Source organism: Pholcus phalangioides, unplaced genomic scaffold (genome assembly GCF_987345545.1).
Source record: "Pholcus phalangioides strain wild (caught in Gottingen) unplaced genomic scaffold, Ppha-v1.0 ptg000015l_1, whole genome shotgun sequence".
Classification (NCBI taxonomy): Eukaryota; Metazoa; Arthropoda; class Arachnida; order Araneae; family Pholcidae; genus Pholcus; species Pholcus phalangioides.
This window is the reverse complement of record NW_028301608.1, coordinates 3,479,850-3,502,084: the sequence shown is the minus strand read 5'-3', so window position 1 is coordinate 3,502,084 and position 22,235 is coordinate 3,479,850. Positions and strand designations below refer to the sequence as shown.

Below are 22,235 nucleotides of genomic sequence, written 5' to 3'. Positions count from 1 at the left end.
TATATTTCAAAATTCAACTTTTCACTTGATCCCATCGGTAAAACATTAGAATGTAATATGTATTGGTATCTGTGTTAACTGTATTGTCTTTATATGTTAATTAAATTTCAAATTTAAAAATTGTGTTATAGCAAAATCACTTCAAGCAAGGGATAAGGGGTCATTCAAGTATTACGTCAGCATTGAGGGGGGGGGGGGTTCGGATTTGCTGACTTTTGATGATGAGGGGGAGGGGGGTTTGAAGGTTGCTTACGTTATCAACTACCCCATTTTGAAGATACAAAATATTCTAAGCTGCGCTGACGAAAGTTTGCTGATGGGGGGGGGGGGGTGTCAGTGTTTTGCTGGCAAGGGGGGAGGGGGTCAAAAATGGCTGAAAATCTGCTTACATAATACTTGAATGGCCCTAACTGTATGTTAATGTAAGAGCAATTTGCTAACTTGCTCACTCTATTTACCTTACGAATGTCATCAAACTGAAAATTGCAAAAAGTGATTGCACTCCAAGTAGTATGAGAAGCATAGTAGAAAGTATGATTTCGATCCTCAAAACATATGTCTGCCATGTCAAGAAGTAAACTACACTCACAACCACAGGTATTGTCAAAAGAAGGGAAATCGCAACTGTTAAAATTCTTTCAGTCAAATTCCCTTTTTTACCTAGAATATTAAATATGTTTTCTGTAAAATGAACATAATTTTCAAATAATACAATAGTCATGTATCAATGAAATTAGCTTTTTAATGCATATAGAATTTTCACTGATGAAGCTATGAAAATCAAAAATAACATGAATGAAAAGGTTAAAAAAATATTTTTTTTGATAAATGTTTTTTCTAAATGCATTTTTTAAATTTCTCAAGAAGATATATTGAAAACAAAATTTTGAAACAATTCATATTTTTATTATATTGACACCAAATAAAAGTAACAAAGCATATTTTTAAATGTTTTACATCTAGTTGCCAAAAGGCATTACCTTAGTTTGACTGTGATAAGGAGCGTTAGTGGTGAAATCACGACCACCAGCATTGTTTCCAAACAAACATGAGCTACGCAAGATTATAAAAGAAAATGCCATGAATGAATGAACGCCAGGGTCTCTGCCACCGGACTTATCCCGTTGCCGAGATCTCAAAAAAAAAAAAAAAAATGACAGAGGGCATAGGTGAGAGTCTCTGTTTAAATTATTTTTCTAAAAAAAATGTGATCGAATAAGTAATCGATAACTCCTAACTCCTGTGAATATGCAATGTTAAAAATATAATAATAGTTCGTCTCTACTTCGCTATGAAAGCTTTTTATTTCTCAAATAATTTCATTTCATCAATTAATTCTTTTTAATCAATTATATCTTTTATTACATCTGAAATTTTTCCTGATAATTTTGAAATTATTTTTTCATTAATTTAAAATTTTCATCAATTATGAAATTATTCCTTTCAAAAACTCTTAATTTTTTCCCAAATTATTAGTTTAAACAAAATTCTGAAATTACTCTTGCCATTCCAAAATTATTAGCTCAATAAAAGTGATTTCTATCAGTAATCCTACCAAAATTGACACCAGTATGAAGGAAAGTCCATCTCCACTGTCCTACAGTCAAAGTTGATGCACATAAATTATCTGGCAGAGTAAGATTCTTATAATACATAATGTGCATAACAAATGAAAATATATTTGAATGGTCTTCAAAATGTGTATCATGAATAATAGGCTCAAACTAATCCCATATTTCTACCCACTGCTTCTTCATGGTTGCATCATTTGGAAGTCTGCAGGGCTCCCACTCGTCCTTCTTTTCCTACTTTTTGGTAAAATGTCCTACTTTTGTCCTACTTTCTTGGTTTTGTCCTACTTTCTTACCAAATCCTATCGACAAAACTTGTGTAATTGGTTTTAATTGAGCAGGAAATTATTGATATATTGCCAAATATTACAAATGTTGGAGAATGCAATTAATGATTCTGCCAAAGCAGAAATTGTATCATTTTTAAGGTAATTTAGAGAGGGGGGGGGGTATGTGGACCATTTGATTAATTTTTCATTTGCTTAGTTTGAGAGTTCAACAAGTATAGTAGTCATTAAAAACTTCTGTCTGGATGGAAAAATAATTTGGTATTTATTACTTCGTGGTCTTGGACAGTAACTTTCATCATTCAAAATTATGGTGCAAATAGGTGAAACAACAGTGTGCATTTCAAAGCAGTTGGATACGTAGTCCTATTCTAGGTTTGGTGATTCTGATGCTACCCAATGACATTCAGTTGTCTTCTGTATTTTTAAGGCATAAACAATATTTACAATGCTCAGCAAAGAGCTAGAAATGGAAATGCTTCATTTATCAAAAATGATTACACTGGCATTGAACAGTAAAATGTGAACAAAACAGAAAAATTTAAAAAATGATGAGCAACACAGTAAAACTATCTGGTTCACCTTGCCTTATATATGTCGGATCTTGTAATTGACACATTTTTTGCATTGTGCTTTCAAAAGTAGTCTCGAAGGTGCATCATTCTTAAAAAATTTATGTCTTCGAAATTTTCCGTGCCTTGTCGAAGAGAGTTGACAAGCTCGTCACTTTGGAAGACTCCAAAAAAGAATATAATGTATATGAGGAGAGACAGCAAAGAATTATCTGTTGTTGCTAGTGCACTGTTTTGGCCAAAAATTGGTTTTGTAACCAAGTCATTTGTCATTTTGTTTTGGCTTGACTGAAATAGTGCTAGGGGAAAAAAAAGTTAATTCAAAATTAAAAAAAAATGTTTTTTAATTATTAAAAAAATTTTTTTTTTGAAAAAAAAAAATTTTTTTTTTTAGGGATTTTTTTCCATTACGCTATGGTTATGTTGTCTAAGGGAGTTACCCTCCCCCATCCTACTTTTTAGTCCTGCGTTTTCCTACTTTTTCTCATTTTTTAAGTGGGAGCCCTGAATCTGTATAAACTGCAATCATCTCTGTCACTGTAGTGTTTATAATCAAGCACAAAACACATCATTTTTTATAGAGGAAAAAAAAAAAAGACCTGAGAATAGTTTGTTAGATTCAATCACAGGGAATCAATGATTGGTGAATTTAGCATGAGAGAAATAAAAAACTTTTATAATTAGAGATGAGAACTATTATTATATTTTTACCATTGCATGTTCACAAGAGTTTGAACTTTTCATTTCAAGAGCTCACAAGTCTTATTTTATCATATTTTTTTGTAAAAATAATTTAAACAGAAGCTCATCTACATCCTATGGTGTTTTCCTTTATAATCTCAAGAAGCTTATGTTTCAAGGAAACAGTTATTTTCCGGATATTATGCTGAGGTGAGCTCGGAAAGAAAAGTCATCACGTCTCCGCCGGGACTCGAACCCAGGCCCTCTTGCATACCGGGCAAGCATGCTACCATCTACACCACTGGAGACACATGAATCTGCCTTCCTAATTTCACGCACTGTGTCGTGAGGCGCTGAAGTAGAGGCATTAGTAGCCTCTCTTAACTTCAGGAAATGGCCCCTGGGTGGGACGGTTTAGAGAGATATAGATGGCTTTTTTCTCAGCCAGAGATATCAAGGAAACAGTTATTTTCCGGATATTATGCTGAGGTGAGCTCAGTTTCACGACACAGTGCGTGAAATTAGGAAGGCAGATTCATGTGTCTCCAGTGGTGTAGATGGTAGCATGCTTGCCCGGTATGCAAGAGGGCCTGGGTTCGAGTCCCGGCGGAGACGTGATGACTTTTCTTTCCGAGCTCACCTCAGCATAATATCCGGAAAATAACTGTTTCCTTGATATCTCTGGCTGAGAAAAAAGCCATCTATATCTCTCTAAACCGTCCCACCCGGGGGCCATTTCCTGAAGTTAAGAGAGGCTACTAATGCCTCTACTTCAGCGCCTCACGACACAGTGCGTGAAATTAGGAAGGCAGATTCATGTGTCTCCAGTGGTGTAGATGGTAGCATGCTTGCCCGGTATGCAAGAGGGCCTGGGTTCGAGTCCCGGCGGAGACGTGATGACTTTTCTTTCCGAGCTCACCTCAGCATAATATCCGGAAAATAACTGTTTCCTTGATATCTCTGGCTGAGAAAAAAGCCATCTATATCTCTCTAAGCTTATGTTTGTTTAGAATCATCACTGCTGGTTGTGACATCACCACTAAAGCGCCCTATATAAATCGAAACATCTGTATGATGACTGAAATTTCAATATTTGTACCAGTTTGGAACAAGAAGAACATTTCTCATAAAAATTTGGTAAATTAAATGGAAAAATGCAATTTTGTTGGTAATCTAACCTGAAATGCAGTTGATTTGGTCAATATGAAAAGTAAAAAAGTCTTGCATTTGCTGGTATTGGGCATCATTCATGAAGGATATAAATACAAAAATTAATTAATATCTTTGGCGTATGCGGGGGGGGGGGAGGGGTTTCGGGGTTTCAACCCCCCTTGAGCCAAGATTATAGTGTTATTTTGCAGGGAAAAAAAGTAAAAAACCCCCGCGAGAAAATTCTGCGTACGCCTATGATTAACATTATGCAAACTATATTCATATCCTCTACAAATCGCATGACAAATTAATTTTATTAAATATCAAATGTAATATACATAGTGATTCCATAATTCCCTTGTTGCATTTTACTAGCAAACCATTGGTCTTATTTATCCAATTAGGAAAAGGATTCAAATAATGTGTAGAAGTCATATATATATATACACACATATACAGGGTGGTAACTATCGATCGCCCAATAATTACGCATGGGAAAAGTGTTTTCCGTTTTTGGATCAGACAAATATTAAGTGAGTTATAGGGTTTTGCAATTTTGTGACGGGTCATTTTTCTAATGTCAGTTATGTGCCAAACTACGAACGAAAGTACATTTCTCCACCAGCAGCGGGTTGTTACTTTTTAAAAATTAACTGAAATATTCAATCCCATTAGAAGCCAAGTTCTGCTATCTTCCTCCACGATTGGCATTTTTTCTCTCCATGTAGTGTGATATTATAACCTTGTTATTATGTGTAACTTACATATGAGCTTCTTTCCCTATGTTGACAAATTTATCACCAGATTTATAAAGTGTTAGCTAAATGTGGTTTGACTGCAATTTTTTCAGCCGAATCAACATTTTTTCCAAAATGTGCAATTTGTTTTCCTTCAATATCAAGTCAAATTTTTTAAGGGAAGGTGCATACAGTGCGTATGTGTTTACTGCACGCTCGTTATTTTATGTCGTTTTAATCAGATAACATGTTGATTAATAAAACCGCAATATTTCTTTGGATTTTTTTGCACTTTCATCAAAACTATTATGCGTAAAAGGCTCCAATGAAGGATGTAAAAATGGTAGCTTGACAAATGTGTGACTGGTGGAAACAGTAAAATAACAATTCAATCAGAAACTTTTAATCAAACTTATTGTTATGAATTGAAATATTCAAAATAATTTTTGGTTTCAGATTTTTTCTATTGGTTACACTACTCAATACTGATTTTGTTCTAAAAAAAATTTCAGTGATTTTAGGGTGCTTTTGGGACACTGATTCCGAATCTGACACATTGGTTTTATCAGATCTGCTCTAGTTTTTGGGATGAAGTGAAAGTTGAATTTCAATGGTAATACCATAAGCCAGGTGCAGATCTATGTGGGGGGGGGGGGTGATCGGAGTGATTACCACAGGAGTTTTTCACTAGGAATTGTGTGTAATTATTGGGCGGTCGATAGTTACCACCCTGTGTATCATTCATGTTGCAAGGGGTTGTATAGTCATTAAAATACAAAAATTTGCTTTTTACATGACACCCTGTTTTCAAAAACCCAATTGAAAAGTTGTTGCCTTGTCTCTTCTGAGGATAAGGACCTCCTCACACGGGGAAACTAAAGTCCTGCAACTGATAAGAGAAACAGTTTCCTAAAGACGAGTACATATATCGCTATAGAAACCCTCACACGGCGAAATTAGAGACGAAATATCAAGCGCAAATCGATCACTTGGCGACTGGTATGCTAGTCGCCAAGGTTTCTTTTGTTGAAGTCTTGGTTTCTTTTGTTGAAGAAACCGCCTCTAGCATTCCTTCATATTTTCATCATTCGAGTCAATTGAAAATCAATCTAGAGAGAGTATATATAATTATCAGTTGAAAGGATTTAATGAAATTTCGACAGAATTTCAGCTCACAGGTAAATACATAATTTCTTTATTTAAATTGGCATTATTTTGAAATTATGAAATCAGGGGCGTCGGAATTGTTTCGAAACTGTGGGTGCTCATCTTTAGCTTTATATCACAAATTTTAATTTCAGAATCAATTCTCGGGGTGCTCGGATCCATGCCACAAATTACCGTGGGTGCTTGAGCACCCTGGCTATGACGCCACTGAATAAATTGTAAACCAGGCCTGTCATTTCAACTTTTTTCCGGGGGCGGGGCAAAGAACATATACTAACTGTAGGTATATATATACCAGTTCTAGTGTATTTTTGAAAGCTGGGGCGGCAATATTCCCCTGATCCCCCAGACAGATGACGGGTCTGTGGTAAATACATGGGCCCACCCACGGCATTTCAAAAGAAGATGGAGCATCATGAAAATTAGATTGGGTAAAAAATTTCAGGAGTAACCAAGTGAATATGCCACGTAGGGCCTCAGAAAAAAATACAAGGCTTGGGGGCCCACAGGATGCTCTTAAAAATGGCCCTGGGTAAGCACCTCCAGAAATTTTCAAAATACCGTCTATTTTCACAACATGTACCAAAACAACCACGTGTTCTATAGGGATGTTCCCTGATTTTCCCCCTTCCTTAGAATGTCTGTAATTTAGGTCATGTACATGCACATCTGTGTATGGGAGTATTCTGTGAAAATCATTCTCTGAAACATAAACAACAATTCATGTTGTTTGTCTCTAGCTTTACCTACAGTTTATTTTTTGCCTCTCGGAACCGTAGCTTTTACCATTTCATTTCCTGAAACTACTCAAAATCTTACGTGACAATACTTTAACTATTAAACAATAAACAAATATAATAATCAATCCAACATATACGTACTGAGAGGTATATTTATTGAAGAAAAACAGACATTTTATTGTGATTTTTTTCCCATTGAAATCAGTTAAAGCAAATGAAATGATACTAAAAAATTATAAAATGTTTTTTTTTACCATTTTATTTTCATTTCAAAATGATATCATTTTGTATAAAGAAATTGCGTATTTATCTGAGAGCTGAAATTCTGTAGTAATTTCACTTTTATAATGGAAACTATTTTACTTATTTCTTTGTAACGATTTTTATTTTTTGATAAATTTTGATTTTTCCTATCCCTGTTAACAAGATAGTACCGGAAGATAAGAAGGACAACTATACACTGTGCTGTTTTTACTCAGTTTCTTGGGCTTTGAATATTTTTTTGTAGCTCCGTGTGATGGAGAACAGGCACCTCGACTCGTTCAAGTCAACTCAACTCTCAAGTTTAGGCAACTCGAGTTTGATTTTAGTTTCCCCCGTGTGACGAAGGGCAACAAAAAAAAGTTCCACGTTTGTATGAGAAATATTGACTGAGATGTTTGAATTAAAAAATTGAAAAAACAGCATAAACCAACAACACGTAACAGCATAAACTGACAATGTTTCTTTTCCTCGTTTATGTGGTTCTTTCCAAACTTTGCTCTGATTTTTGAATTCAAATATCTCAATTGGACGTGGATTTTTTTTTGTTTGCTGAAAAATGACTCAAGGAGATAATCAAATATTTTATTATAGATAAATTAAAGATACTTACCAAAGAAATTGCGCATATACTCTATGATAGAGAGGAAGAGAAGAAGTAGAATTTCAGAAGTAAGGTTTCCAACTGGATACGGGAAATTTATACCTGGGATAAAAGTTCATAAAATTCAATAAAGGTACAGATTGATGTACAGTAGAACTTTTGTTAACGAGCAGTTTGGTTAACAAGCAATTCGCATAACGAGTAAAACTTTCAAAAAAATTTTTGATTTGATTAATGAGCAATGATTCCCATTACGAGCAAAAATTTTGCTCTTTATTTATTGTCACGTTATCACAACTGAGCTGATGGTTTTTCACTTTCCTCCACACATTTACTGTGGAATTGTGAGCAATATTCTTCAACTCGAAAAACTAACACCCATGTATGAGCTTGACTGGTTATGATATGAAACTAGATGTCGCATTGTAACCATGCACATGAGCGCTTAGAGCGAGTTTGTTTTTTTAAATATAAATTCTGCTTGGCCGAGAGGTGACTGTAGACCAGTGGTTCTTAACCTTTGGAAACCTGCTGCCCGGTAAATCTCTATTACGTAAGTGAAAGGCCAGGTCATATACCCAACTAATGAGAAATTAATGGAAAAAACAAAACTCTGCGAATCACTCAACGGCCTGGTGTGACTAGTGTTAGGGCCCGATACTGGGCTGTATTCTGGTGGTTGAGAAACGCTCTTGTAGACAAACTGATGAACCTCCATTGCTTGCAACATAAAAATCTTATAGAGGGAATCTTTTCTGAGGACGAGAAAAGTGCCTCGCATCAAATAATATGAGAGAAATGTGTAAAATGCGGGAATCTGTGCAAAATTCTGTAGAAAAGCATCAATCAAATAAAGCTATAACAGTGTAAGAGAAATGAAACCGTCCAAGAAAAATGAAAATTAGCGATTTTTGAGAAACCCTAAAAAGGAGGCAAAAGCAAGTATCATTAGATATATTCTTTTCCAAAGTCGGACAAAGAGAATAAGTTTGCAGAAAAATTGGGTACTTAAGTCACCTAAAACACTAGCCTTCCTCTCTCTCGTCGTTTAAAGTAAGTTTATTTGTTAACATCATATTGCATGTTTATTTATGGCGTTATTATATCATATATATTTTATTGTATTATTTATTATATTATTATTGTGTTGTATTATTGAATGAAGCCATTTTTATTAGTCACTTATTTGTGAATGAATAATTGTGGAACAAATTATACGAATTTCCATTATTTCCTATGGGGAGAAGTTTGATTCGAATAACCAGCAGGTTAGCTGAACAAATTAAGCTCGTTAACTGAAGTTTGACTGTAGTTTCTTATTCAAGTAAAAAATCATTCAAGCAAAAGAGTACTTACCTTTGTATATTATTAAAAGAATTTCAGCGATAATATACATTGCAAAGAACCACCATTCAAAAGAAAGCAAGATCTGGTATGAAAGGGAAGACAGCTGTAACATATTAAGGAAAAATGTACTATGTAGAATTACACACACTATTAAAAACTAAGATACTTGAAAGCTCCAGACAAAGGACTATTATCTGTTATTCTCAAAAAAGTGAGACGTAGCACCCAAGGATGCTCTGAGATTGGTCAAGAGTGTAGCGGGATATTCAAGGGTAAAACTATACCAAAAGTAGTAAGGAGGCTGTGATTCCCAAGATGGGCGTTAAGGTCCCATGGGGGGACATTGGAATGTTCCAGAGGGGTGGTGGAAACTACGGGTATAACATGGGATCCTGTGGGTTAGATTGTGTTGGGGGCGATGGGAGAAAAAATTTCTGAAGAAGGGGGGGGGTGCCAATGGGACAAAAAGGTTGGGAAACTATGCCCTAGACCAGTGGTTCTAAACCGGGGGCCACATGGCCCCCCTAGTGGTACTGGGATACTTCAGGGGGGCCACAGAAGAAAATGGAGAAAGTGGCCATGGCAAGTGGTTTGGAGGGCTGCAGAGAGCTGAGAAGAAAAATTAAGGTGACTATTCACTTACAGAATCTAACAAAACCACCCATAAAACCCAGGGCCGTCTTAGGGTATGGACCCACCCGTGCCTCACACCTGCATTTTGCAGCAGGATCCCTAGGATGGGGTTTTTTTGCAGGCCCTCGGCTACATTTTGCACAGACCCCTCCTCTATATTAAATTATAGTGCGAAAAACCAAAAATTATGAAAACCATATCAGGCCCGGGGCTGCAGTTCTGTCAGTCCCACTCTTGTGAGGGGTCATGCCCGGAGGTCTCATGTCCATAAGTGGATCCTACCTTATGATATTTTGTATAGTACTATAAATTTTGAAAATAAGTAGGAAATATGTAGGCTGCTTATTTCCAGCTAACTATGAGACTACCATAGCATCACTTTGCCTAGGGGGGCCCATGATGTTGAGACGGCCCTGAATAGAACTCGGACTAGCGTGGAGCTCAATAAATTCTAGGCCAGTGGTCTGGAGGCCAATCTTATTTGCAAAATTTTCATTCAGTATAAATTCACTGAAAAAATCAATTCAATACGTATAAAGGATTTTGCGTATCTTTTTTATTTACAATAACCCCAGAAGGCATGAAATGCACTTATACTGGAAGGGGAAAAAAAAAAAATAATAATAGTCAGAACGGGAAGCACTTCGCATATAGAGTCAGGTCGAAATCCCCAATAGTGGAAGCAAATCTTGCGTAAAAGGATCTTGCTTCTAGATGAGGGCCGTAAACTCTGGCTAAGACGGGGGGGGGGGGGGGGCACGAGAAAAAAATATGGTTCAAAGGGGGCCACAGGCAAAAAAAGGTTAAGAAACACTGCCCTAGACCATAGTTTCCCAACCTTTTCGTCCCATCGCCCCCAACGCAGTCTAACCCCACAGGATCCTATGTTATATCCGTAGCTTCTACTGCCCCCTTGGAACATTCAACGTCCCCAGGGGGCGTTAATGCTCACGTTGAGAAATCACTGGTCTAGTCAGAATTGCATGGATCATTACAAAAGTAAAAAGACTTTGGGTATCCCTGGTCTATATAGTCATAATGGGGAAGGCTGTGTGAGTGTACACACATCATTGACTTTACTTCTGGCCTGAATGGTGATCTTAGCTCTAGTATTTTTTCATCATAGAAGGAAAATTGTACCTGCATAGTTGTGTGGTCATATGCTGCATTTGCCTCTTTCAGAAAACACAGATTTAAAGATGTTTTGCAGTGCAATACCATTTTACTAAACTAAATGTATAACATATTGTTAAAAATTATGTTGAACACATGAAAAATTTCGGCAAACAGAGAATTTTTGCTTTATTTCTCAACACATTTATGGATGGGATATTTAGACAATTCACTAGAATCCCACTAATCTAAACCTTGCTAATCTAAAAACCTGCTTAATCCGAACGGCTCTTGTAAAAGTTGATGTGTGTGAGAAAGTGGAAGAATCAAAAATAGAAAACAAGAGCTCATAAATTCTGTATTGTAATACGTTATATTTTTCTTACGGACAGTGAATATATGATTACAGAGCCATCTTCAACAGAAGCTGGGGCCCAGTGTGTCTCAACAATATTACAATTTTGGGGCACCAAAAAAGACCCCCCCCCCATTAAAAAAAGAATTAAAGCACAGAAATTGAAAATTCGGCACTGATAGCAATTTTAAATGAGAAAATTTTCCCAAAAGTAATGATGATTCAAAATTAATGAAATTATTTCAGAATTGATGAAAATTCAAAATTAACAAAAGAAAAAATTTCCAAAATTAATGAAAGAAATAATTCCAAAATTGATGAAAATTTAGAACTAATGAAAGAAATCATTTTAGAATTGACAAAAATTTTGAAGTCACAAAAAAAAAAAAAAATCTAGAATTGATAAAAACTCAGATTTAATGAAAGAAATAATTCCAGTACTGATGAAAATTGAGAATTATTGAAACTAATAAAATGCCACAATTGATAAAAATTAAGAACTAATGCAAGCATAATAATTTAAAAATTGGTGAAAGCCTCCAAAAATTTATGAAACAGCACCTGTCGCATATCCCCTAAGGGTGGCTCCACATGATCATACCTCATAATGATGAATTACATAGTTGCCTTGAAAAAAATTTTCCATCTTCATTTGATGAAGCGATGAATACCTAGTAGACAGATGATTATGCGGTTCGTAGCCATCTCAAAAATATACGTGTGAGCACAGGTTGTATTATCATGCTGCTTCGCATATTGCAGGGCAGTTCCACAACTTCTGAATGAGTCTTTGGTGGTGGAGCACTATAATCTAAGCCATCCCTTGACGAAAAGCCATTGCCAGTTGAAACTCCAGAGACGATTTCTGCACCCATGAAAATTTAATGGCTTTTGGAATCTAATAATAACATTTTGACTACGTCTTTTTCCTCTGCTTCCTTGCAACCAGACATCAAATTCTTTTGTCGTTTCTTGATAATCGTGAAAAGCGAGTGTTGGCCATAATTTTTTCTAGGTTTTCTTCAACAAGGTTTCTGTCATGTTTTCCCCATGATACTGCAGCCAAGTAAATTAAATTTTTTACTGAAAGGAAGATAATCATCAGATTTTATTGACTTTGTCATTGTTAAATAGAATTATCTGATCTGTAACTTTTATCCCACCCTTAAGGATACGTACTATTATTACAGTTTTGAAAGAGTCATGTTTAAAAGATTAACTAACTTTAAAGATTAATTAAAAGTTTAAACTTTTTGCTAATCTGAACAGGTCCCGTCCCAGTTACTTTGGATTAGTGAAGTTCTAGTGTAATTTATTTGGGTATATGTTTTCCCTTATCTAAAACAATTGAGAGACCAAATTAATGAAAATTAAAATACATACACATTTTTTTCTGTATGCCTTGAATATTTTTAACTTTGTTTCTACAAAATATAAGTAAAAAAATTGAGCTCTAATACTAATAAGTATACAGCATAGTTGTTATTCAAAAATTTGGCCATTGATGCAGTACTTTCAGATGAATTTTGGAGTGCATTTTCAAATTTATCACATACGCATGTATATATATGCCACTGTTTATTTATTCAGTGAACTAAAATTCTATAGAAATATTTTATTTATAATTGGTGAACATTAAAATTTCATTACCTTTTCATTTAGCATTTAGTCTTCTTTCTTTAAAGGACAATAGGAAGTCATTTTCTGTTGTATATACACTGAAGAGCCAAAAAAACTGGTGCACCTGCCTAATATCGTGTAGGGTCCCCTGCGAGCCTGCAGAAGTGCCGCAACACGATGTGGCATGGACTCGACTAATGTCTGAAGTAGTGCTGGAGGTAATTGATGCCATGAATTCTGCAGGGCTGCCCATAAATCCGTAGGAGTAAGAGGGGGGTGGAGATCTCTTCTGAACAGCACGTTGCAAGGCATCCCAGATATGTTCAATAATGTTCATGTCTGGGGATTTAGGGGGCAGACGGAAGTGTCTAAAGTCAGAAGAGTGTTCCTGGAGCCACTTTGTAGCAATTCTGGACGTGTGGGGTGTCGCATTGTCCTGCTGAAATTGTCCAAGTCCTTCGGAATGCACAATAGACATGAATGGGTGCAGGTGATCAGACAGGATGCTTACGTACCTGTCAGAGTCGTATCTAGATGTACCAGGGGTTCCATATCACACCAACTGCACACGCCCCATACCATCACAGAGCTTCCACCAGTTTGAACAGTCCCCTGTTGACATGTAGGGTCCATGGATTCATGAGGTTGTCTCCATACCCGTACACGTCCATCAGCTCGAAACAATTGGAACCGAGACTCACCAGACCAGGCAACGTGTTTCCAGTCCTCAACAGTCCAATGTCGGTGTTGTCGGGCCCAGAAGAGGCGTAAAGCTTTGTGTCGTGCAGTCATCAAGGGTACACGAGTGGGCCTTCGGCTCCGAAAGCCCATATCGATGATGTTTCGTTGAATGGTTCGCACGCTGACACTTGTTGATGGCCCAGCATTGAAATCTGCAGCAATTTGCTGAAGGGTTGCACGTCTGTCACGTTTAATGATTCTCGTCAGTCGTCGTTGGTCCCGTTCTTGCATGATCTTTTTCCGGCCACAGCGATGTCGTAGATTTAATTTTTTACTGGATTCCCGATATTCACGGTACACTCGTGAAATGGTCGTACGTGAAAATCCAAATTCCATCGCTACCTTGGAGATGCTATGTCCCATCTCTCGTGCGCCAACTATAACACCATGTTCAAACTCACTTAAATCTCGATAATCTGCCATTGTAGCAGCAGTAACCGATCTAATAACTATGCCAGACACTTGTTGTATTATATAGGCGTTGCCGACCACTACGCCGTACTCTGATTGGTTTCATATCTCTTTATTTGCATATGCATGCCTGTACTAGTTATTTTGGCTCTTCAGTTTATATGACATACTTTATAGCTGATAGCTATTCAAAATCCAACACTCTGGAAGTTGCCAAATTTTTGAATGTTAACTCTATTAAAATGAAAAATACTTAAATAGGTTTCATCAAAGGATACAGCTTTTCCTTCATCTATAAAAAAATAAAAATAATGAATGAAACACACATTTGCAAGCTCATATAATTATATCACACTACAAAAAAAATGCTAAAATGATGCAGATAGCTATTAAATGTTTGATATTTTAAAGGGTAGCTTACCAAGGGTTTGAACTCAAAAGCAAAAAAAAAAATTCCTAAGTCATTTGAAGACTGCTTATCATTTTTCAGTATATTTTGAACTAGTATGTTTTACCAGTTATATAACTTTCTTTACAAATGTATGAATATGGAAATAAATTTAACACGCCAAAAAGAATGAGGCCAGTGAATTTGAAAAAAAAAATTCTTGTTAGTATACAATATAAACACCATGAACCATTGGCACTGGTCTACCAAACTGACATTTTAATGAAGCCACCAAGCTGTACTACAAGTGTTACCAAAGAGCTTGGAAGCAGGGGGGGGGGGGGGTCTGGTGCCCTGGGCACTGAATCAGAAGGGGGTGCAGAATTCACCCCAGGGTTGTCATTTCAAATTTTTCCAGGGCGGGGGGACAAACCTTTTCCGGGGGAGGGGGGCAAAGCACATGTGCGCTCCCCGACCCCCTAAATAACGGGCCTGGAATTCACCCTTTACGTGTTTCTTCGACATTACAAGGGATGCCAAAATGCCAGCTTGCCCTGGGTGACAAAATATCTAGTTGCGGCCCTGGTCCCAGAGGTTAATTTGGAATTCTTACACACAGGTAACAGACACAAACATTTATTGAATGTATAAGCAACATGAAATTTTATTGTTCCTCTAATATTTTTGGGGATATGGTTCAGTTTTCTGGGAGTAAGAAACACTTTCTTTACATAAAAGACCAGAACTTGATGAATACTAGGCACTAGGTTTCCACTGTGGCAGAAACATTGGCATGATGGCAGAAATTTTCTATTTTGTAATTACTCAATTGGAGTCAGAGGGCAACAAGAGGCTTCTTCATATTTCCATGAAGAAGCATCTTCTGGCAACACATTTACACATTATTCGAATCTGCTTGATTCGCTCAGTTTAAAACTAAGAGGGTGTTTCTTTTAGCATGTGATAGTCAAAAAAACTTATGGTCTCGCTAATCTGATACATAGGTATTAAACTCATGACACCTCTGAAAAACTTCTTCAAACATTCTTTGGTACAATATGAATTCATTTGGAATATTATATGTCCCTGTTCTAAAATTCTTCTGAATTGAGACCAAATCCAGGCTGTGTGTAAATATTATTAGGATATTTGAGACTTTTTTATGATAACCCACATAATAATTTTCTACAGTTTGGGAATTGCCTTGTGTGCAATTAAGTTCACCAGATGAATATTCAGATATCTCTGATGTCCCAAATTTGAATAATAATGCCTCTAATTTTAAGCCCCAAAAAGAGATCCTGATGAAGTGATTGAGCAGTATCTGTGCAAGAGTTGTCAGCTAACTTTAATGGAACAATTGCACAAAATAAAGTTTAATTAGGAAAATGGTGAATAGGTAGCAGAATGCTGCTCAAAAGCACTCACATTTATTCAATAGTAAAGAATTATTGGGAGATACAATGGTCTCTTATACTTATATAAACCCTTTAACTTATAAGACGATTTTCTTTCTGCGCTCCCGGTCAAAGATATAGGTAAGTAACGTTGTTCCACTGATACCTCTCTCATTTATGTAGTCTTTTTTTTTTCCTTGTTCATTGCACCGATCCATAAGTGAGAGATCACAGTCATATTAGAATAGATTCCTGTATTTGATTTTACCAAGAGAGTTTTCAAAATGCTAAATTTGTCTCATATCAGATCTTGATAGAAATCCATAAAATTATTACCAATCATTGAAAAAAAACTAGCATCATCAACATCTAATTTTTTAATTAATAATTTAAAAAAAAGTATTTGGATTATCCCAATATCTCTTGATGATTTAATTTATCACAACCTCCAGATTTGGTCTGAATTAAATTTTCTAACATCCAATAATTTCTCATTTATAATTATTATATAATTCTCATGCACTTTTATAATCAATCATTTTCAAAAAATTAAGTTTCGCTAATGTTTATACACGGTGATCCAACTCTTTGACCTGTCATGAAATAATTATAATTTATATAATAATATTATATAATAAAATTCCACTGATTGTATAAATAATTTTTTTTTTCGAGAATTAAAAACATATTTTTTTCATATTACATGCACACTGATACTTTCAGTAGCTGTTAGTCTGACGTGTGGTCAAAATGGTTTATTTCCCAGGAGCAGGTTTTTTATGATTAAGCAATATTTTTAAATTCTTTTGTTTTAAATCATTATTGAGGCATTCAATAATGATATTTCTAATGATTTGCCACCTAATAAGACATCTTCCGATTAATATTCAGTTTCAAAAATTTGAGACTCTGGGGGACTGGAAGAAAAGAAAGCATCAATCTCAATTAGACCAGTGAAAATCGCACAAAGTAAAGAGCAAAGTTTGGAACTTGCCTCCAAAGTGTGTAAGAAAGCTGGATTTGCCATATAGAAATACTTAGAGCCCTGAAGAAATTGAATACCTATCTTGTTTGTCTTAGTCAGAAATCAAAATCTTTTGATAAAATTAAACATTCAAGATATAGTCAATGGATAAGATTGTTTATTGATGAAAATAACATTGGGTAACCTGATTCTGCATTTTTTTATAGATGAAGCTTGATCTCATCTAACTGGCTACGTTAATAGTCAAAACACCAGAATTTGGTGCACTGAAAATTCTAGTGTTCAAATTTAAAAAGAGTACATTCAATCAGAGACTGAAAAATAAAATGCTCTAACTCTCTAAAAAATTCCCAACTTCGAGGTGTGACTGCAAGAATCTCCCTGTTAAAAAGTCTCACCATATACCTACAATGGTACAAATATTCAATTATTACACTTCACTTCTGAAATATAGACGGCAGCACCGAAAAATCAGACACTATCTACACACTCATACTTATGGCACAACTCAATCAGTAGTAAATTGCCCATGGCAATAGACCAGAGTTGTACTCGGTTTGAAAGAAAGAGAAGAAAAACACCTGTAAAGAGTGGCCACAACCTAGTAAAAAGAATTTGTGTTTGATGTGAATGTTGTTTTTGTATTGTGTATTCATAAATGTTCTTTCATTACAATGCGAGTATAGTTTTCGCTTTATTTCTTTGTAGCATTCAAAAAATATTTCATATGTTGCATAACCTTTGAATCACTCTGTATATGAACTACCGCTAGAACAGAGGAAATTGGGAAAAGAATTTTCACCCAAAAAAAAAGGAAAAAAAAACTAATGGCACATCTCCCGATAATGCATTTTTATAAAGATGATCTGCTTTGTCAATCAAACATCACTGATAACAAAAAAAAGCTCAGATAAAATCATGAACTGAAAATATGATTACAAATTCATTTTCTCTTTGTAATCAGTTGCAGTGTTTTTGTGTAACAAAATTGCATTATAGAATGTAAATAAAATATTTCCTATAAATAATTACAAAAATTTATTATCCAAAATTACAGGAGATCAATATTTTTGTATTTTCTTCCCTCATAAAAATGGATTCAACAGATAAAAATTTATACAACTGTTCAAAGTACACTTGTGATAGAAGCATGTGTCATTAAACATTAACAGATTTTAGCATATGCTCCATAGGAAAAGACTTCAAACTTTCTTGCAATTTATATGCATAATCAGAAACACATTTTAAAATAGATTCCATAAAAAATTTTTTTTGTAAACTAGCATTAGATTTAAAAGAATTTTTTTTTTTTGCCGCATAAAATACAGTGGATAACACTTGGAATGTTTCCCCCACCCCCATAGTACAACGAATTTTCACGGTTCCAGCTCATACTAATACTCATTGAAATTTCTTGTTTAAAGCATTTTCCAGCTTACATTATTTTATGATGGTTTTTTGAAAAACGTTATAAGTTGTATCCACTGTAGTAGTACAGTAATTACACACAAAAAAAAAAACACTCCTTTTAATGTAATAAGTGGGATCCACTGTACTACTACAGTGGATCCCGTTTATTACATTCAAGATAAATGTTGTTTGAATATGCAAATTACTCTGAAATTCTTGCTGTGACGAAATAATTTTTATCTGGAGAAGGAGTGTTTTCATAAGCCGTTTGAGAAGAGAATAAGTCAGTTTATTATTATATAAATATCACTATTGGTTAGAGCTGAATTGCTTCTATTGTTCCCGCATTGCTTTTTGCATTTTACCATTGGTCTTTTAATTGTACCTGCAACACACTTCATTTGGCCCTTGGCTTGATTTTATATGCAATAGCATGTTTTAGCAACAGGAAAGAAAGCTCCGTCAACCAAAAAAACATGGTCGAGACGACAAAAAAAGTTCCAGTACAAGTAGATTTTTCTCAAGGATCACCCCATAATTGTGTCCCACATAGGTAGAATTTTTCTTCTTGAGCCCCTCCCCCTTTCCGAGTTATCTTAGTAAAAGTTGAAACCACGAAAATGAGTCGTACTTAACGGAAAAGTGCTCGAAGTGGGAGCCACTGTACTATAAAATGTAGATTGCTTAAAAATGAGATTTTTTAATAAAAATAAGGCAATGGACACCAGTTTCTAAAAGATATGCTTTTTATGACAACATCCCCCAAGCAGAATGTTTTGCATTGTTCTGCAATGAGAGCTTTCAGTAGATTAAAAACAACTGTTTTAACATTTAAAACTCCCATAATCATGTTTTCTGTAACAAAGATTTCTTTTTCTTTACATTTTCCCCCAGGATTGTGTTCTGCACAGGGTTGTTGATTTTTGATTTTTTTTAAATGAAATATAATATATATTACTAACATACTATTCATTAATCTATGCTTTCTTTAAAGAATATAGAATTAAAGAAATTTAAATTTACAAAAATAAAGGCTATTTAAAAAATATTTGTAAACTAAAGATAAAGAATTATATATATATACTTGTGAAATATTTCAGAACATTTTATTAAGAAAAGGGGGTGAAACACTTCTTGAATAGATATCGTACATCAAGTATTAAAAATTTTACCCTGTGTGAATAATTGTTCATTTGTTTCATTAGAAACAATGGTTTGAATGCTTTGCCTACTCTTAATCTGTTTCGCTATTTGGAATGAACTACACCTTGAAAAAATCTTTTCAATGCAGGCATCAATGATTTGGCTGTAGTTAGCATGTTTACAAATCACATATCGCTCTCTGTAATCACTATCTTTACCCAAAACATTAAAAAAACAATTCCACCATTCCAAATCAGACATTGTAGCAACAACCTTAGGGTGAAAAAAAAAAAATTTTTTTTTAGCATGAAATATATATATATATATATATATATATATAGTTCCAACTTTCCCAAAATCTTTAATGTAATTGCCAAGAAACCAGAGCCACATTTTTGTTTGATAAATTCAAGACCCTTATTTCTCTCTTCTTTTGTGACATTAACTTCCGATTAGAAGTTAACACTGATGAGCTTAGAATAAATGCATCAAAGTGTGCATCTGTTAATGATTGTTCATATATATTTTCATACTCTGATGGCAAAACCTTTTTATTGTTTGATGTTGATGCTTCTTTTATCTTCAATTGCAGCTTTTTCCATGCCAATACACATTCCGGTATATAGCAGTTGTGTGTGTGTTCCTTTGTACAAAATCATTAATTTTGGCTATTGGTTTCAGAATTGCAATCATGTCCTTGACATTTTTTTTGAATCAATATTTAAGATTTCAATCTGATTCTAAAGATATTACAATCTGAGATTTGTGGTCTTCACAAACTTTGGTAACAACTGACGAATTTTTAACATAAGAAGAAAATCACTATAAGTATTCCATCATACCTCTGCAGAAAAAGACCAATGCACTTCCACCTTACACATAATACCATGCTTTTGAGAGATGATTGCGGAAGTATCTAAATATACTTGTAACATACTCTGTTACATCAGTTTTAACCAAATCTTTGGCTAACAAGTTTAAAATGTACCAATATGCAAGTCCTGAAAAGCCAAGCTTTTCATATAGAGTCTTTCTGGAAGAAACCATATTTGCAGTAACAAAACTTGATATGTTACATTTGAAGTTTTCTTCTGTTCACTTCACTGAACTAAAAACCACATTTGCTAAATAATTTCTAGCATGTGATAAGCCGGATGTGTCAATAGTATCAACATGGATTACCACACCGTTTGATAATGAACAGAATTTATTCATTATGTATATCCATCCATCCATCGCCATGCACTTTTTGATTTTCTAAGTCACTTAAATTTTAGGTAACCATTTATCAGCTAAATTTGTACGACTATGGTATCTGATATTTGATATACATATTAATATATATATATTATAATATTATAAAAATATTTGCAAATATAATATTTAAATTAATTGATATTTAAAATAATTTTATAAAAATTTAAATCACTTTAGAGCTGCATAAATAATTTTATTCAATTTCAACAGATAATTTTTCATATCTGAAAAAAATTGATTTAAATCAGTGATTTTTTTTAAAAAATCAGTTGATTTAAATCACAACCCTGGTTCTGCGAATATTAAAGTTTTTGGTATATTCTGCTTTGGGGGATAACATCAACCACAAAAATTTAACACAAACTTTGTGAGTTTTGTATACAACTAACAAAAGAGAGACATGCACAATGTATATTTTCAAAAATTTGAGTGAAGTGCCATCCACTCCAATCATTGAGCAATTGCGTTAATATAGTCTTTTTTTTACTATTAGGGTGAAGATACTTCTTCCAAATGGTATGATTTTTGTTACAATGATTTAACAATTTAGTAATAGAATGAATTATATATAATGAAGATTCTAGCTCTCCAAAACAAAAAACCTTGACAAAAATGAGAATTTTTACCAAAATGACAAAAAACATCTTCAAAATATTGGTGCATTGCAAAGAGACATTACTATTTAAAAAAAAATTGTTTTCATCAAAAATAACTACAAAAATCTCTTTCATTGTGAGATTCTCAAAATACTATATTATCAATATAAGCCACATCAATAAGAACCCAAAGGAATAAAAATCCTCCAAATATGTTACAATACATTATTACAAATATATTTCAAAATACAGTGACACTTCGGCTAACGAACGTCTTGGCTTACAAATTTTTGGCTAATGAAAATTTTTTCATGATTTTTCTGCCTTGACTAATGAATACAGATTCAGCCAACAAAAATTTTGGTTGACATGGATAACATAAAACAGCCATGTCATGAGCTGAATTTTAGTGCCAATCATCATATAATTTCTGTCACTCAAGCCCACCCTAGAATTTTTCCAGTTTTACTTTCACTTCTATTTCTGAAAGTTATTGAATCATTTCGTATAAAATGATTCAGCCAATTGAAAATGCATAAAAAAAAAGGAGCCTGTGTGTTCGAGCAAGTGTTCTTTCAGTGCAAGATTCTTATCATCAAACAGTCTTGGCATTCTACGACAAGGAGCTTATCTTTCCTATCTGCATGTAGGTATCAGACACAGAAATGAGCTGACCAAATCACAAATGGATGGAGACACCTATGAGCTCAACTTGGTTGTGTAGAACTACATAGCGTAGAATAAAAAGATCTCAGTACCTCATCTTCCTGTAAATTCTTATTTAATTTTGAAGGTGTACATCCTTCAGTCATTTTGTCTTTTTTATAGTGCTGCTTGGTGTTTTAAAAAATTGTCTTTAAACTTTGAACCGAATCTGTAATGAATTAAATGAATTTTCATAGAAAACTGTGGGAAATTTTTTGGGATAATGAATATAATTGTGGAACAAATTATCTTCATTAGCCAATGTATTACTGTGTATAAATTGCATTAGCAGTGCTTTGGTATCTCAATACTTTCTAGGTGTGTGTTTTGTACTTAATATATTTCATTTTTCTTTATTTTCT

General features: G+C 34.4%; 1 protein-coding gene across 2 annotated transcripts in view; it reads right to left on the bottom strand.

The window, feature by feature from the left end:
- The window catches only part of LOC149075262 (transmembrane protein 216-like), a 33,233-nt gene that overhangs the window by 4,246 nt on the left and 6,752 nt on the right, over nucleotides 1-22,235 (bottom strand). The window contains exons 2-5 of one of the 2 annotated variants that reach the window (XM_089242581.1): nucleotides 14,271-14,284; nucleotides 9,129-9,222; nucleotides 7,782-7,874; nucleotides 459-660 (exon numbers count right to left, since the gene is read on the bottom strand). In XM_089242581.1, the coding sequence (XP_089098707.1) occupies nucleotides 459-660; nucleotides 7,782-7,874; nucleotides 9,129-9,222; nucleotides 14,271-14,284 (403 nt within the window). Of the gene's footprint in view, nucleotides 1-454; nucleotides 661-7,781; nucleotides 7,875-9,128; nucleotides 9,223-14,270; nucleotides 14,285-22,235 lie in introns of those variants that run through there. The other variant, XM_089242582.1, reaches the window with a different exon arrangement.